Genomic DNA, 15,630 nt, shown 5'->3' on the forward strand with positions numbered 1-15,630 from the left:
TTCTAATCAAAAGGCTGCTAAATACCAAGGCCAGACCCCCTGAACCAAGCTTCCTCCAACACAAAATCAGCCACATACAGACACACACACACACACAGAGACACAAACACATACATTCCACGGTCAAAAAGTTTAAAAATAAATTAAAAAATAAAAAAAAATAAAAAAAAGACATCATAAAGTCTTTTCCTAGCCACTTTTCGTTGACCTCGATGAAAAACAGCATGGCGTCAAGGAAAGATGTGAAGAACAATTCATGAGGAATTAGGAAAAGACAGCCATGCTGCGTAGAGAGCAGAGACTATTTTACAGGTTTATTCATCACTCAATTTTGACATTGAAGTGTTTTTTTGACAAAAAAATAAAGTAAATCGATATTTGAAATGACCTCATCTCATCAGGAAAGAGCCTGGAAGACGTACAAATCAGAGAGTGAAAAGTTGAAATAAATACCCACAATTGTACATGATTTTATTTGACGTCATGGGAACGTAATATGTTGCAGCAAAGTGCTGTCCTATTTGTATTTACACTAATTCAAGCCCTCAAACACTCAACCATTTACCGTCAGTAGGTCCCTGAGGGTTCTGGGTTTAAGGCCTTTGGGGGACATTCGGATTAGGACTCCGACTGTCATTAAACGACGCAACAGTAGGTCTGCCGTGGCGAAACTACAACCGAAACCACCCAACAGATAGTTGTCAAATTAGCATGCAGGCTAAATAAAGAGCTTCTTTTGTGAAAGGCTACTTCCCTCGTGGAGTAAAGGAGAGAAACCGGAGAACAATCAACACTGCTTCCAGTAAAAACTAACAATTCACTCGTGCGATGTCAAAGAAACTGTTCAGTATCAATACTTAGCACAATGAGATTAATTCAGAGCAGTTCAGTTATATATATATATATATTTTAAGAGTTTAATAATCTATCACAGGCCTAGATTGTTTATATGTGTTAGTGGTGCTTCTTGTTATCGAGAAGGAGAATCAGCTCATTTGCTGTTCATGTTAATTTTATTTTGCATTCTTGTTTCGTTTGTTTTTTCTCATTTGTTACTTCGGTTGCCACCGTCTATTCTCAAACATATGTGTTGTCGGCGCTCTAAAACGCCGTCCCAGTGTTGACGCTCAGTATAAACGCGGTGGCGTGGACATGGCCTCAGACGGAGACGTGGCATCCGCAGGTTAAGGTTTTAGCATGTGGCTTAATTAATTGCAGCCAGCCTCTCCTGCAGAGCACAATTAGTGTTAGATGGCATGTCACTTCCTGTGGAGTTTCATTTATTAGAGATGATGATTGGCTGAGGGATAAAACACAGGGGTGACACCCTCGCAGCAGGAGGGGGGCGCAGCCAGGAGGGCAGTGAGGAGAGGAGCTCACCTGCTGAAAGCTCCCCTGCTTTGTATAACGAGCTAATTAAGCCTGACTTGTTTTTCCACTCGTAATGATGATTACCGCACTCATTTTTTCACCAATTTTCTCTCAATCAGTCCCTCCCTTCAGCTAAGATTTATGTTTTATCCTTAGCTTCATCATCAGCCTCTTCATTATAACTTTTTACAAGACTTTTTTTTGGAGATGCTTAATGTTCTGAAGAGAAAACTAATACTACTAACACTGCCTTATACATATATATATATGTATGTATAAGGCAAACAGCAGCTGATACAGCAATGTATATGCATCCTAGCACTACACTTAACTAGAACTTTCTCCAGGGGGTTAAGAATAATAATCTTCACACTGATCCAATGACAAAATTTGTGGTCCAACTAAAGTTGTTTGTTGTACATGTTTAGTGTGTTTTTAGTTATTTTTTCAAACGAGGCCCTGCAACTTACTCACAGGAAGTCGTTCATGAAAATAAGCTAATAGGGAAAACATTATAATACATTTGGTGTATTTGTGAAAAACAATGAAATTATAAAATAGCTATAACTTTTAATTATAAATAATACAATGTGTGTATAATTCTAACCCTAAACCATAACCTAAGCTTTTTTTTTTTGAAGTGAATGAAGCATTTTTGGCCACAAAGGTGTATTTGACACATGAAAAATACTAAAGCGATCCAAATTTATACCACATGGACATGCTGGCTGGGAATGTGATCATTTTGACCTGTGTGTTTCATACTGTGAGAGATGTGTGAAAAAGGCAAAGGATTTGTCAGTCAAGTGCTTGTCCACTGTTGCTGGTTTAATGAGGCAAACCCAGTGAAATCACTGAGGCTGCTTTTAATGCCTTAAATATGGGACGCCCTGGATTGCTGCAGTTCACCAGTGCATAGGAGCTTCAGGCCTTACCACTTAAATTGGATAAAATCCCACAACTACAGATGTACTGGCTCATTTAACAGAGTAAATGCTTTCGGTGTCAAACAGTACCGGCTGTATTTAGTGGTCACATAGTGTATTTAAAGATAGTATCAATAATGTTAACAGTTACTGTTTAGGTGTTATTCCGGTACAATAACCTTTAATAATTTCACTAGGGAACAGTTTTAACAGGAAAGGTTAAAACTGCTGTCCATGAATGAGAGCATCTTTTTTTTTTGCCTTCAGTGTTTATGGCCGGGTCACAACCCGAGGGATTGATGCTGAGTTATACAGTTAAGTGTTGCTCTGATTGAGGTTCTTGCCTCTGGCAATAAAAGGTCAACATAAATGATTAATGAAAGGAAAATGTCATAAGGCAGGGGAGGGAAGAAAAATAGGTATAAGATAACTTCGGGACACCTATCTTCAGATTTTTACTTCTACATTTTCTTACACTAGCAGTATACTGTTTTTATTTTATTTTACATCATGTCAAGATTTGGAGTATATCTCTTTGATTAGATTGAAAAGTATTAGCAATTACATCTGGCTTCATTGTTCATCAAAGACAGGTTGTTGTTGCATCAGACAGACAAATCGATCCCAGATCAGCTCACGCATGCTGATGATCCCTTTTAATTGTGAGGTTTGGACCTAAAATGCATATTCAGATCAATGCATAGAGAATTCCTTATGAGACTCCCACAGAGGTAAGCTCACTGACACGACTGTCTGAGTTCAGGCAAAAGCGGTTTACCTCTAATTAAAACCCGTGGCAATTGTCATGGATGCCCTTATGAAAATATATTTAATGACCTGATGTCAGCAGGAGATTCCATCTCATTAAGACTCTACTGTACTGGTGTGTGTGTGTGTGTGTGTGTGTGTGTGTGTGTGTGTGTGTGTGTGTGTGTGTGTGTGTGCCATTGATTGAAACAATTATAAGAACTTTCCTGTCTGAACTGAACACAGATAAAGTAAATCTGTAATTTTTTTTTATATTTCACGAGCAATATATCACTTTTGACACCACAGAAGAATTACATAACACACAGGCAACATTGACAGAATAGTCTTTATTGTAAACACTCGTCAGTGATGCACAATGAATACAAAACGATCTTTCTTACAAAACGAGGACAGGAAACACAGACTCTACCTCATCATCAACAACTCTTAAAGAGTATGAGTAAACAATGATTGCACACAAATGCAAATTACATATAGGTGTGAACATCTACCTCCAATTAAGATACAAATTTAAGATTTTTTCCAGTGGATTTCACACCAACAACAACAACAACAACTTAAATTAAAGTTGTCAGAGTAATTCAGTAAATCTGTAATTTCACACACGACTGAAAATATATATATATATATATATATATATATATATATATATATATATATATATATATATATATATATATATATATATATATATATATATACTGTGGCTTTAATTCACATTGCCATCCTTCCCAGAGCCTTCAATTTACAACCATCCATCTAGTTATTCCAAGTTAAACAGTAAAAACACAATTTAAAGACAATATCATATCATGTTTATCATATATACAGATGGCACTGCTCTATTTATCGCCCACTCTGGCTTTCCACGTCTTACCTTTGAACAATATAAACACAGGTGACAGAATACAAATGATTTACGCCGCAGCACTCGGCAGAAGCCTCAATTCTTAACTCGAGGTCTGGTGATGAAGCTGCTGTTGTCTGAGGAGTGTATTAAAGATCAACGGGAAGGTGGTTTATTTCCCCCCCTCTTTGTTCTGGTGCTCCCACGGCACGGGATCATTTTCCTCTGTGTGCAATTCAGACTCCCTCTCGTGCCAGAACTGCTCCACATCAGGCAAAACAATCCCATCTTTGAGGCTCACCCTGTCTACATCTCTCTCTCCTCCTTGCTCCGGCTCCGGCTGGTCCTCCCTGCTGGACTGAGGGCTCTTCTCGCCACCATGCTGGCCAGAAGTCTCTGGTCTGGGGCAAGGCGACTGGAGAGATGTAGGGGTGTGAGGTCCGGGTTTCGGCTTTGGTGGTGGCTGTTTGCGCAGGGTGAGCCGTCTCCACAGACCCCTGTAGCCCTCTCTGAACTCCTCGGAGAGGGAGAGGACGATGAGAGGGTTCACCAGGGAGAGAGAGAAGGTGAGCAGCTGAGCAGAGAGGGTGAGCAGAGGGGGAAGAGAGGAGATGAGGGGCTGACCTCCCTCCGTTTCCTTCTCTGCCATGTGACGCTCCCAAACCCACACCACCCATTGCGGAAGCCAGAGAATAGCCATGGCCACGGTCAGGCTGAACAACATCATGGTGATCTTCTTGGATCTGATCTGTGTGCGCAGGTTCTGAGTCTTACTGGAGCGCCGCTGGCACTGGCTGTAAGCTCTCAAGAAATACACCAGGGCAAAGATGAGCGGTGCACAATAGACCCCCAGGGGGTAGGCTTTGATGTACACGGCCATAAAGTGCCGGGCTTCAGCAGGAACCATCAGCATGCAAACCAGCCCGCGGATTTCTCTCTGCAGCGAGGCAAACAGCCAGTGAGGGATGGTGACTGAGCACGCAGACAGCCAGAGGAAGAAGAACACCACCAGGGTGGAACCCAGTTGGACGCTCACCTGCTTATTGGGGTTGGACACATATCGGTAGCAGGCTTTGGCCATGACAGCCAATGTGAAGCTCTTCGCTGCCATGCAGGACTGGAGGAACCAGTCGGCCGTCTTGCAGACCACCCAGCCCAGATTCCAGCTGGCTTTGGAGTAGGAGGCAGCTCTGAAGGGCACCGTGAACAACAGCACCAGTCCGTCAGCAAACATCAGGTTGAAGATGAGAGAGTTGATGAGGGACAGTTTGCCCCTATGAGAGCTGGAGAACAAGATGACCATGGCAGTGAGATTGCAAGCCACACCCAAGACACAGAGGACTCCTAGAATAGCCGGCACCAGGACCCTCAGCTCCCCAGGCTCCAGGTGCTGCTGTGAGCCTCGTTCATCGAATGGCCACTTGTCTATGGAGGTGTTCACCACGGTCGCATTGTTCCCACTCAACTTATCCATCTTTTCCAAAAAAAAGATAGCCAGCTAATATGAGAAGAAATAACAGGAACAGTCAAAGGCAGCCAGTAGAGGACGAAAAACGGTTTGCAGTAAAGGATTTCCCAAAATTGAAGTGCTCAAAAGCGAGATTTGATACGTAGAGCAATACTACCAATCTGAATCTAAACCTGTTACAGTAATCGTATCAGAGAAGGTATTGATTGACAATCAATATTCACAGCAGAGCTCCTGTCTGTCCCCTGGTTTATCCTGAGACACAATGATGCAGCTTCTGCGGCTGGTTATAAAGACGCTGTTTGATTGACAGCTGCTGTCCCCAGCTGACTAACTGTGCGTCGACTACAGCCTCTCGGGGCCAATTAGAAAAACTCTGCATAGTGTGCACCGTACAGCAGCCGAATGTATTGGATTTCTAATGTGTGTGAATGTTTGTGAATTAGTCATCATTACATGGCATTTTTATTATTAGTTATGAGATACTAATGCTTAACTGCTGATGAAATAGACTTTTGGTTATGATAGCAAAGGTATTTCCAAATTTGTTTCAGTATGTGAAATATATCATCTGAAGGATCCAACAGTAATCCAGACGGATGGAGTTATATGAGCTGCTAGATATGTCAGGATCATGCATTTGGAAGCTGGATTTATGTTCTTATGATGGTAAAGTAGCATACTATGAATAAATCAATAAGAAAAGGAGGTTAAGCCAATTGTGACAGTGACTATTCATTTGAAGTCAACCACTAACAGTTGATGAAAAGTGTTTCTCCTTTTTTTGGATCAGCCAGACTGCCTTCAGATGTGTTACTCTTCATCCATAAGAGGGCGCCGTTGTACCACAAGCAGCGAAGAATCATTTGACGTACTTTAAATTTTGAGTCAGCGACATTAACACATGAAGTCAAACAATGCAGGCTTTCAACTTGCACATCTTTATTCTTTTTTTATTCAAAGAAAGTCCAGTAAGCATAAAGACTGCATGGTAATTAATTGCATTTCAATACATTCTGAGCTATAAAAGTTGTTGTTTTTTCAATTAGAAGTGTCACAAAGGAGGTTGTTTAGAAGACATTATCGTTTAAAGGAATCACATTTAATAATTCCCTGATTTCACAGAGTTCAATTAGACCTTTGACTGCTTTTCTTTGTGGGAGTTGGCTCTTAAAACAAATCTGAGACGAATGAGGATCTCCAAATGGACAAGAGCCGAGAGCTGAAATACGAACCTGTTACTGTTTCACCTTACCCATCGTCAACATGAAGAGGAACGTGGACAGACACCGCAGCAATCTTAAATCAAACATTTTTTATCTGGCTTCTTGTGGACTACGCCAAGTATTTTATTAGCATATTGCCTCAAATGATCTGTATGCTAAACATCTATATGCAGGCTGTCAGTTTCATCACAGTTAGATCAAATAAATACAAAAAGAGCTACGCCTGTTAGCATTAGGTTGCTCTAAATATTTTGACATGAATAATTTACGGTTCCGCCATCATTTTCGGTACAATCCAAATCCAAATAAGGTAAACATGTGATGTGAGTGTTTTTCCAATGGGGATTTTGCAAAACAAAATGTACTGTGGCTTTGTCGTGTCTCTTGCAAACTGACATCAGACTGACTGCAATGTGATAAGAGCAACAATTACTTTGTACATATCACAGCGTCCTCCTTCTGATAACTCATAAGCCGGTGCCATAATGTAATCATGGTTACATCGCTTCAAGCACTTTTTTTTTCCACTTAGGATCTCAGTGGAGCATTTTTTTTTTCTTTTTAGAGAAAGAGAGAAAAAAAAAGAAAAGAAAAAAATCCTCAGTTAACATTTCATTTGAAACATTCACTCTCCTGCTTTTGTTTCTCGTCCCCCACCCTCCCTCCCTCACATCCCACTCCCATTACATCAAACCCCCACATACCAAAAGAAGGCACCACAGCTTCTAGACAGACTCATTGACCGAGCGAAGGACTCAATAAAACAACAGCATTAAATAAAACCATTGACACGGCCTGGAAGGGCTTCATTTACATTACAGACGACAGCAGTCTCACTCGGGGAGACACAGAATTGGTACTTGAAAGACTGACCGTGTTGTGTCACAGGCAGAGACAACTCAGTTTCTGGGGTCAGACATTAACAGTCTCTTCCTCTTCAGTAGGAATTCTGCAGCAGGTTTCATCCACTGTCCGAAACGTGGCCGCAGGGTTGATCACATGCACTGCAGCATGAGCAGGTTGAAAGAGAGGGGGCACTGTTGCTACATGACAAGGAGCCACCGTCATGTAAGCTAGGTTTCTGTCAGTGTGCTCTACTTAATGTTCAGTGTGCCCGCATCCAACCCCTTTCTCCAGGGTCCGCAGGGCTGCTACATCATGTCATTCATGCAGCAATGCTCTTCCTCTCTTCACTCCTCCAGGTGTCCTCATGGCTAAATAAATTAAATAAAAAGTCAAATTGAAGAATGAAAGTCCATTCTCGGATTTCGGGGGAAACGTTTTCCCCTCACGCTCGATCCAGGTTGCATCAATTTCCCCCACTACGCAAAATTCACACCGAACCGAATTTCAGTCACTGGATAATTATCTCTGCTGTTCTTCAGCAGAGCGGCAAAATTCAAGATCGGCAGCAACAAGGCATAGAGAGAGGAGAAGGATGTTTGTAAGGGCTCCATCCCTCTTTCTCCAACCCGGCAGGGGGTCAGCAGGGGGCAGATTGCTCTTTAGTTGACCTTGTCTTGGAAGATGTAGAGGTTGTTGGTGGCCGCTACTGCGATGATGTTCTCATGCGGGTGCCATGTCGTGTGAAGGATCTTCTTGCTGAAGTCCAGGCTGTCTACACTGATCTCATCCTTACGACGCTTCCCACCCACACACACCTGGAGGATAACAGTAGAGACAGAGAGGCATGAGGATATGAGTTTGCACCGTTTTCAACACATAAAATCACAAAGATTTTAAAGCGGTATTTCTTTATTTTTGCCCACCTGAGGGCACTAGAACGCGCCGTGAAAAACAACACTGATACAAACCTTATAACTCATAAATATAACCTCATGAAGCAAATACTTTTGCAAACAGTTGCCTTACACATCCAGGACACAGAGCAACATTGGCATTCATTTGGAGTTTAAGCTCTGTTTTGGTCTCAAACCCTTATTTGTCTCTTTAGCTGCTAAAGGCGTCGCTATGTTCAGCAGCTAGTTGTAAAAGAAACAATGTAAAAAGAACAAGAGAGTTTGATGAATCCAACTCTTTTTGAGTAGAGTAATTAAACCTAAAAAAAAAGGATTTTATTTGTTATTTGTCCTATTCCTGCCAGTAATCACATCTTTTACAGTTCTGGCTTGTTGCAATCACACTTTGTGACTGATAAGGCAGTATTTGATAGGATAGGATTGGATATAATCATAATGATACTGTAGCTTGTCTATGAAGATTCACAGAGATCAGAATATCTAAACAACACAAAGTTGGAAGCCAAGTGGAGGCCCCGGCAATAAAGAACAAATCCACATGTCTTTGAAAAGCAGCTCTGTACCTTGCGAGGCTTCAGAATGGCTCTGGGTTTGCTGTTCTCCCTGGACGCCTCCAGTGTGACGTCCCGTTTAGTGTTCCGGTCGAACATTCGGAAGAAATTGTTATAGGAGCCGGTCATGATGACGCTGAGGAGGAGCAGAGGAGAGCGGAGGGTTATTGAGATAGTTGGATGCATGAATGGATGGATCGTTGGACGGATGGATGGATAAGAAATACATCTCACCTGTCTGAGCCGTTCCAGACACACTCAAACTTGTCGAAGATGCAGTCATTCTCATACAGAGAACAGAGTTTGCCACGTAAATAGTCATGCACCTGCAAAATAAATCGGAACCTGAAGTGGTTGGTCGATCACGATCACACTTTCCCAGCACCCATAGTTCGTCGCATCGCCTTTACGTGAACAACCGTAACCTTAAGCTGCACTGCCATATGCTCTAGTTTCAATAATCCTCCCAGACCTGGTGACCCACGCTAATATGCTAGGCAGCAGGTAGAATTGGACAGAGAATCCCTTGAGCCCAGCTGATAGCCTTATCAATCATGACCTGCCCTAAGATGGCGTCCCCTGATCAGACTGAGTGGATCTGACCCCAGCGACCACACAGTGGGAGGTTTCGCCCTTCAGGTTGCATCAGCACCGCCGCTATCTGTCTTTTTACGGACAGTCGGCTCAATAAGCCCTCCCGGGGTAATTGCAGAAAATGACACGGTTACAGATTGGCAGGGTGACAGTGAAACAGGGTTATGTTGAGTGATTACTCTAAAATCAATACGTTTTGATTTGATCTGGGCCTCGCCTTTATTTAGGATTATCTTTGGAGCCTTCAAACTGTCCAACAGGCACATTAAAGCAAGACGAAGGCTTACCTGGTATGTCTCGAGTGGTTTGTTCTCCATTTGAAGGTCCCACACCTTGACAGTGAGGTAGTCTCTTGTCATCAGGTAGCGCCCGTTGTGGCTGAACTTCACGTCAGAGATGGACGAGATGATTTCAGAGAAAAAGGAGCGAGTGGAGGGATCCTCTGGCTCTTCAAAGTCTACGGGAGAAAAACAAACAAATGGTAGTTATCTTCTGACAGAGTAAACACCTTTTGCACCGCGGGAGGTCGTTGCTTGAAATAAATGTGCTTTTTTTTTCCCCCTCCCGCATGTCTCTTTAATCAGCGAGAAAAAACAAAGCTGATAGTGTTTGGGTGGTGGGGGCCGTCATTAGCGAACAATACCAGCCACAACAATGCCTGGATGTGGGGTTTGCTGCAGCAGCTGCATCTCTTCCCGGTATTATTTCTCTGTGTGTTTAGGGAGAGAGTTGTGGGTCAGCATGCTGGGTAAATATTGGTTATGATTCATATTGATTCTGGCAGCTGCTGATCTGTGTGCAGGCCAACACGCTGGGGATAAGAGCCAGGCATTCCATCGTTAGCTGTCAAGTTATTGTTCCTGCTCCTCCGCACCCCACCTCCTTCCTCCCTCTCTCGCTGCTCTCCTCTCCATCGCTCTAAATATGCCCCCACCATTCTCCCGTACCCCTCCCCTCGTCCTCAGCTGAGGCCTGGAGAATGGCTCTGTGATGTGTCAATGGGGAGCCTAACAAGGGATGCAGCGGGAGAGATGAAAAAATGGGGGGGATGAGGGAGGGATAAGAAAAACAAATCAATGTCAAAGTGCTGGGCCCGTTTGGGCCCCGCTGGATTTGTGTGTGTGTGTCAGTGAATGAGTGTTTGTGTATAAGTGGGTGTGTACAATATGTGTATGTATATATGCATGTGTGTGTGTCCCTGCCCTCCCTCCTGTCCCACTCCAGGGGTGTCTAATAGGGTCTCTGGGGAGTTGGCATGGTCCCTCTCTTTTTGTACTGGGGGCTCAGCGCTTTGGCAATCCTCCCGTATCCCGCCATCCATTCTCCATCTAACACTGACTGATACCAGCAGCCTCAAAGGTTTACAGGTATAGGAGGGGATGTGATATTTTTTGTGTATTTCATGTGGACGGTTCAGGAAGTCGTGTGTGTGTGTGTGTGTGTGTGTGTGTGTGTGTGTGTGCGTCAAGGGAAGCTGTGTTTTTGAGTGTATGCGTGGGAGGGACGCCATAATACATCGCTCTGAGCCAAACAGCGTTCCCGCAGTGAGACAGTAGGTCGGTATCAGCAGACCGTGTCCTGAGGCTAATGAGAGCACCTGCCTGCTCCGTGTGTGTGTGTGTGTGTGTGTGTGTGTGTGTGTGTGTGTGTGTGTGTGTGCGCGCGTGCACTGCGAGCACCTAATGGCACGTACATGTCGATATGAAAACAGCTGGTAATACCACAACTTAAAATAAACACCAAATTCTAAACAATACTTCTATACTAATTTGGCCTCATGTGAGATTCAACAGGCCGCGTTCACTCACGGTCCAGTGAACGCATCAATATGTCTCAGGACGTGACTGACGTTATCGAACAACAAGGTGTGTCCACGAGCGACTAATGCGATTGCTCTTAAGCCATTGATTTTCCGGAGAAAATGTCAATGTATTCATTATTCGTTTGAGCAAAGCGTATGCACATGATGCTGAGCTTCAGAAAAGGCCATTCATTGTTTGAAACAGACAGCGAGAATTATCGATGGGTTATCAATCCTGGCATATTGAGCCACACAAAGGTAGAGCTGAGACGAGTGTGGATTTGCAATCGGGGAACCACGGCGTTAAATATGAGTCTGTAAGTCTCGATGAACCTGCAGCGATGTCTTCTGTTCACACCCTCCCATTATGTTAAGAGCTCATCATACTTATAATACTACTACTCAGCGTCACTGAGGTCACGTTATTCGTGTTGCTCGAGAGAATTTGATGGCAATTAAAAGAAGTACAAAAGAATACAATGAAACTCAAATGACACACAGTGGGTTTCAGAAGGCGGACTTAAATGTCTTTTAGACGACATGTAACCGTTATTAAAATAAATTAAAGGGAGTCTGTAGTTTAATTCAATACAGTTCAACTATTTATCCTGGTTAGAGATATTCTATGCAGAAGCTTCGTCGAGAGGAGGCTTTTATAGCAACATTTAGGTGATACAGAACATATAACAGTTAAATGAATATTTTTAAAAAAAAAATTTGAAAAAGAAGAAAAAAAATGTCCAATAATCAGGCCAACGCTTGAGTTGATCATTATTTGGTGGCGAGACAAAGAAAAAAAAACACAATAAGGCAACAAAATTTTTTTAAAAACACAATATTTTCACAATATTTTTCAAGAAAATCATTAAGTATTTGATCTTTCTTTTTTCCCCATGATGCACTCCACTTGTACTCACATTTGCTGTGTTTGTCGCAGAGCGCGGCCTCTCTCATGTCACAGAGGCGTATGGAGCCCTTGCTGCTGCTGTAGGCAAAGGTGTGACACTGGTGGGGATGAAACTCTGCTGAGGTGATCACCTCCGTCAGCTCCTCCATGTTGGCTGGCTTGATGTCCACAATGTCTGAGAGACCGGCACTAAGGAACAATTACGACTTTAAGACAGCTACTATGAGCATTTTGCCAACCCTGTAAAACACCGAAAGCTGCTTTCTGTACAGACAGATTTTCCCACATTTTCAGTTCTTACACCAATATTTCACGAGTAAGAGGATACTGAAGCTGCGATCTGTGATCTCCAAGTTCCACAGGTTCACCCTGAGGTCGTCGGTGGAGATGTACGTCTGAAGGTCGGAGTTGACGGAGATGGAGTTGATGTGGTAAGTGTGAGCATTGCTGAATACTCGCCTGGCTGTAGCCTCAACCATCAAGTCCATAGGCTGCAGCACAGGCACCTAGTGGAGAAGACAGGTCAGTTAGGTAGGGAGGAAACACAGAAGAATATGCAATGAATTCATCTTAAGAAGCTTTGATGATTTTTTTTGGAACACTGTTTCAGTATCTTTCGTACATGGAGGCTAGTTTCCTCGAGGCCTTTTCATATATTCATCTGCAGATGTGCAAATGTGTGAGTGTGTGTGTGTGTGCGTGTGCATGTGCGTGTGTGTCAACCACAAACAGATGACTCCAGGGATTCACATGACATTTACTCCACAAATCTTAATGAAACAGAGACAGTGACTGAGGGGCTCAGAGGCTGTTTGATGAGCTGGTTCAATCAGACTGTGAATATCTGTTTGCCACACGGCTACTCGGGAGATCACACCTGCCTCCCTCCCTCTCTTTCTCCATCCCTCCCTCCCACTTGCTCTGTCTCATGAAAGTGCCGAAGAAGCCTCTTGTTTGCGTGTAAGAGAAAGCAAGAAAACAGAGAAAGCGAAGGAGGTGAAAAGAGAGATGGCCCGAGGGCATCGCTAGGCCCTGCTGAGGAATGATAACTGAACTCTGCTGAATTAAGACGAGCGCACACTCACACTCGCACACTAATACACACACGTACACAGTGCTGCTCGGGCTTCAAAGCCACCCAGCCCCAGTCTGCATGCAGCCCCCCGTTGGCCAGATAAAACACAGACAAAGAGAGAAGGGAGGGGAGCGAGAGAGGAGAACAAATCGACTGCTTCTTCGCTTTTTCTCTCGTCCGTTGCTGGCACTGACAGAAAGACATGGCAGCCCAGCAGGCTGCTGTATCTCCATGGGTGTCACTTCATTTCCATGTCTTTCACTGGCCGTCCAGAGAGACACAGATCGTATTAACCCATAACCCCCAACACTGACAGTTACACCGTTCAGCTGGCTCCTGCACATTCGAAATTACCTCATAAATCCTCCTTCTCACAAAATGTAAAGCCAAATATTATAATTCTGCTTTACAAAGTGACAAATACTCACTAGAGATCTATTCACAACATCATTTGACAACACTTTCCTCTTTTAAAGCAGCAATTGGATAAAAAAAAAAGCAACAATCATTTGTGTTTTAAGGAGGTACTGAATCACATGATGCAAACAAAGAGTTTTCATTGTTTGTTCTTCCGGCTACATTTTAAAATGATTTTTGCGCAGCTCTTCCCTTTCCTCCGCCCCTTCTCCCCCCATGTGCAGATTTTACAGCCTCTAAACAGGATTGCCACAGTCCCGGCCTGTCCTCCAGGTTGCTATGATCCCCTGGCCAGCGAGACAAAGAGGGACAGACACGCTGAACACAGCACTAATCTACTATGGCAGACACACACACACACACACACAGACACACACTCAGTCAGTCCTACGTGCCTGCCTGCTTTGTGTGAAAATTAAAGAGGTAGTCGAGTGATAAGACTGAAAGAAGTCTGGAGGGGGGGGGGAGGCAGAGAGGATGATCCCTTCATGGTCTTCACCTCAGTGAACATATCGATCACTCAGTCTCACTTTCTTCTGCCAGTGTAACTTTAAAATTGTCCAACGAATGTGTGTTTGCTGGCGTGAGTGTCATTTCTCAGTGTTGAAAGCGAGCATGTATTACAAGGAAATTTAGGTGTAAGCTTTGACAGATACGGTGCAGTCAGAGCGAATGCCTTGCTAAGAAGTTCTTGTCGGATTAAAGGCTACCATAGCATAATGAGTGAAGTCTACATTTTTGTTTAATCTGAGTTGTACTTAATTGGACTATTGAATGTGCAAACGGATGATAGACCTTTGTCACAGACAGCATTTTGACATGTTGCAGTCAGAGAATCAGGTGTTAGTCATAAAATTCATGATGGCAGCCAGTAAGCTTAGCTTAGCATAAAGACTAACAACATTCGCCTACCAGGTGTGGCGAGGCCAGCTGTTTCCCTGTTTTTAATGCTAAGGTACGCTAACAAAGTTTCTCTTTAAGAGGCTAGAGCTTGATTTGTTTTTAGTTTTTCAGATTAATCTAGAATTTTCTGAATTCTTCTCAGCGTGGCCTGATATTTGACTCTGTCTGACTTTGACCACACCAGCGCGATGTGCCCTGACTCCATGTGACATTCAGGGTGGTGTTAGACGTGACAGTTTTTCGTGACCCCTTTTACCCGTAGCGAGGTGATTGTCGACGGGTCTCTGATCCGTCCATCGTCATCCTTCAGGTTGTAGCCCTCCGGACGCTTGTCTCTCTCGCTGATTTTCCACAGCTTCACTGTCTTGTCTGGAATGGATACCACACACACAGACAGACAGACAGACAGACACACACACACACACACACACACACACACACACACACACACACAAAATACAGTTAGATCATGGCTCACTACAGTGAATCTCAGATACAGGATGGAAGCAGGGGGTTGGGCGGCCAATCTGGCATGCAGCTGGGCAGGAGCCAGCGGGAATGATGAATGGCGGATCCTGTGTATGTTCTGATGTCACTGATATCAATCTCCATGTTGACTACATTTCCAGGTTGCAGTATATGCTCCCCCTGAAATAGCCATCTGGCCGCTTTTTCAGTTCTGCACCACGCAAACACCAGTTACATCCCATCTTCTCGGTCTGTCTAGAGAGGGGGGATGGCGGCGGCGGCGGCGGCGGCAGTCAGGTTGTTGCCTCCTTTTTTTCTTTCTTCTTTTAATTTCCGCTGTGAATATTGGTGTCAGAGCAGCGAGGCCATCGCCACAGGACCCTCCACCATCTGCTCCAGCCACCGCTAGCACTTCTGTAGCAGCCATGCATGAAGCCCACAATCTGCAAGACATCTCCCTCGCTGTGTGTGTGTAAACTGGCGTCCATGTATGACGTGTGGTGGCACATGCTTTGATGCGTGTGCGCGTGCAAATGCGTGTGTTC

The 15,630-nt window shown here is 43.8% G+C and overlaps 2 protein-coding genes across 3 annotated transcripts in view; both read right to left on the minus strand.

Moving 5' to 3' along the window:
• Nucleotides 1-4,087: 4,087 nt before the first annotated feature.
• On the minus strand, nt 4,088-5,389 carry gpr151 (G protein-coupled receptor 151). The gene has a single exon (XM_068595913.1). The coding sequence runs from the start codon at nt 5,387-5,389 to the stop codon at nt 4,088-4,090; it is 1,302 nt and encodes a 433-aa protein (XP_068452014.1).
• Nucleotides 5,390-6,309: 920 nt separating this feature from the next.
• Nucleotides 6,310-15,630, minus strand: part of ppp2r2ba (protein phosphatase 2, regulatory subunit B, beta a) — a 38,138-nt gene continuing 28,817 nt past the window's right edge. For both annotated transcript variants that reach the window (XM_068584213.1, XM_068584221.1), the window contains exons 4-10: nt 14,874-14,986; nt 12,551-12,728; nt 12,233-12,397; nt 9,802-9,971; nt 9,155-9,246; nt 8,933-9,056; nt 6,310-8,270 (exon numbers count right to left, since the gene is read on the minus strand). In XM_068584213.1, the coding sequence (XP_068440314.1) occupies nt 8,115-8,270; nt 8,933-9,056; nt 9,155-9,246; nt 9,802-9,971; nt 12,233-12,397; nt 12,551-12,728; nt 14,874-14,986 (998 nt within the window). In that variant the 3' untranslated portion in view covers nt 6,310-8,114. The remainder of the gene's footprint in view (nt 8,271-8,932; nt 9,057-9,154; nt 9,247-9,801; nt 9,972-12,232; nt 12,398-12,550; nt 12,729-14,873; nt 14,987-15,630) is intronic.

The sequence above is a fragment of the Clinocottus analis genome, unplaced genomic scaffold, assembly GCF_023055335.1.
Source record: "Clinocottus analis isolate CAN_PGR_092001 unplaced genomic scaffold, fCliAna1.0.p SCAF_10, whole genome shotgun sequence".
In the NCBI taxonomy this organism is placed as follows: domain Eukaryota; kingdom Metazoa; phylum Chordata; class Actinopteri; order Perciformes; family Cottidae; genus Clinocottus; species Clinocottus analis.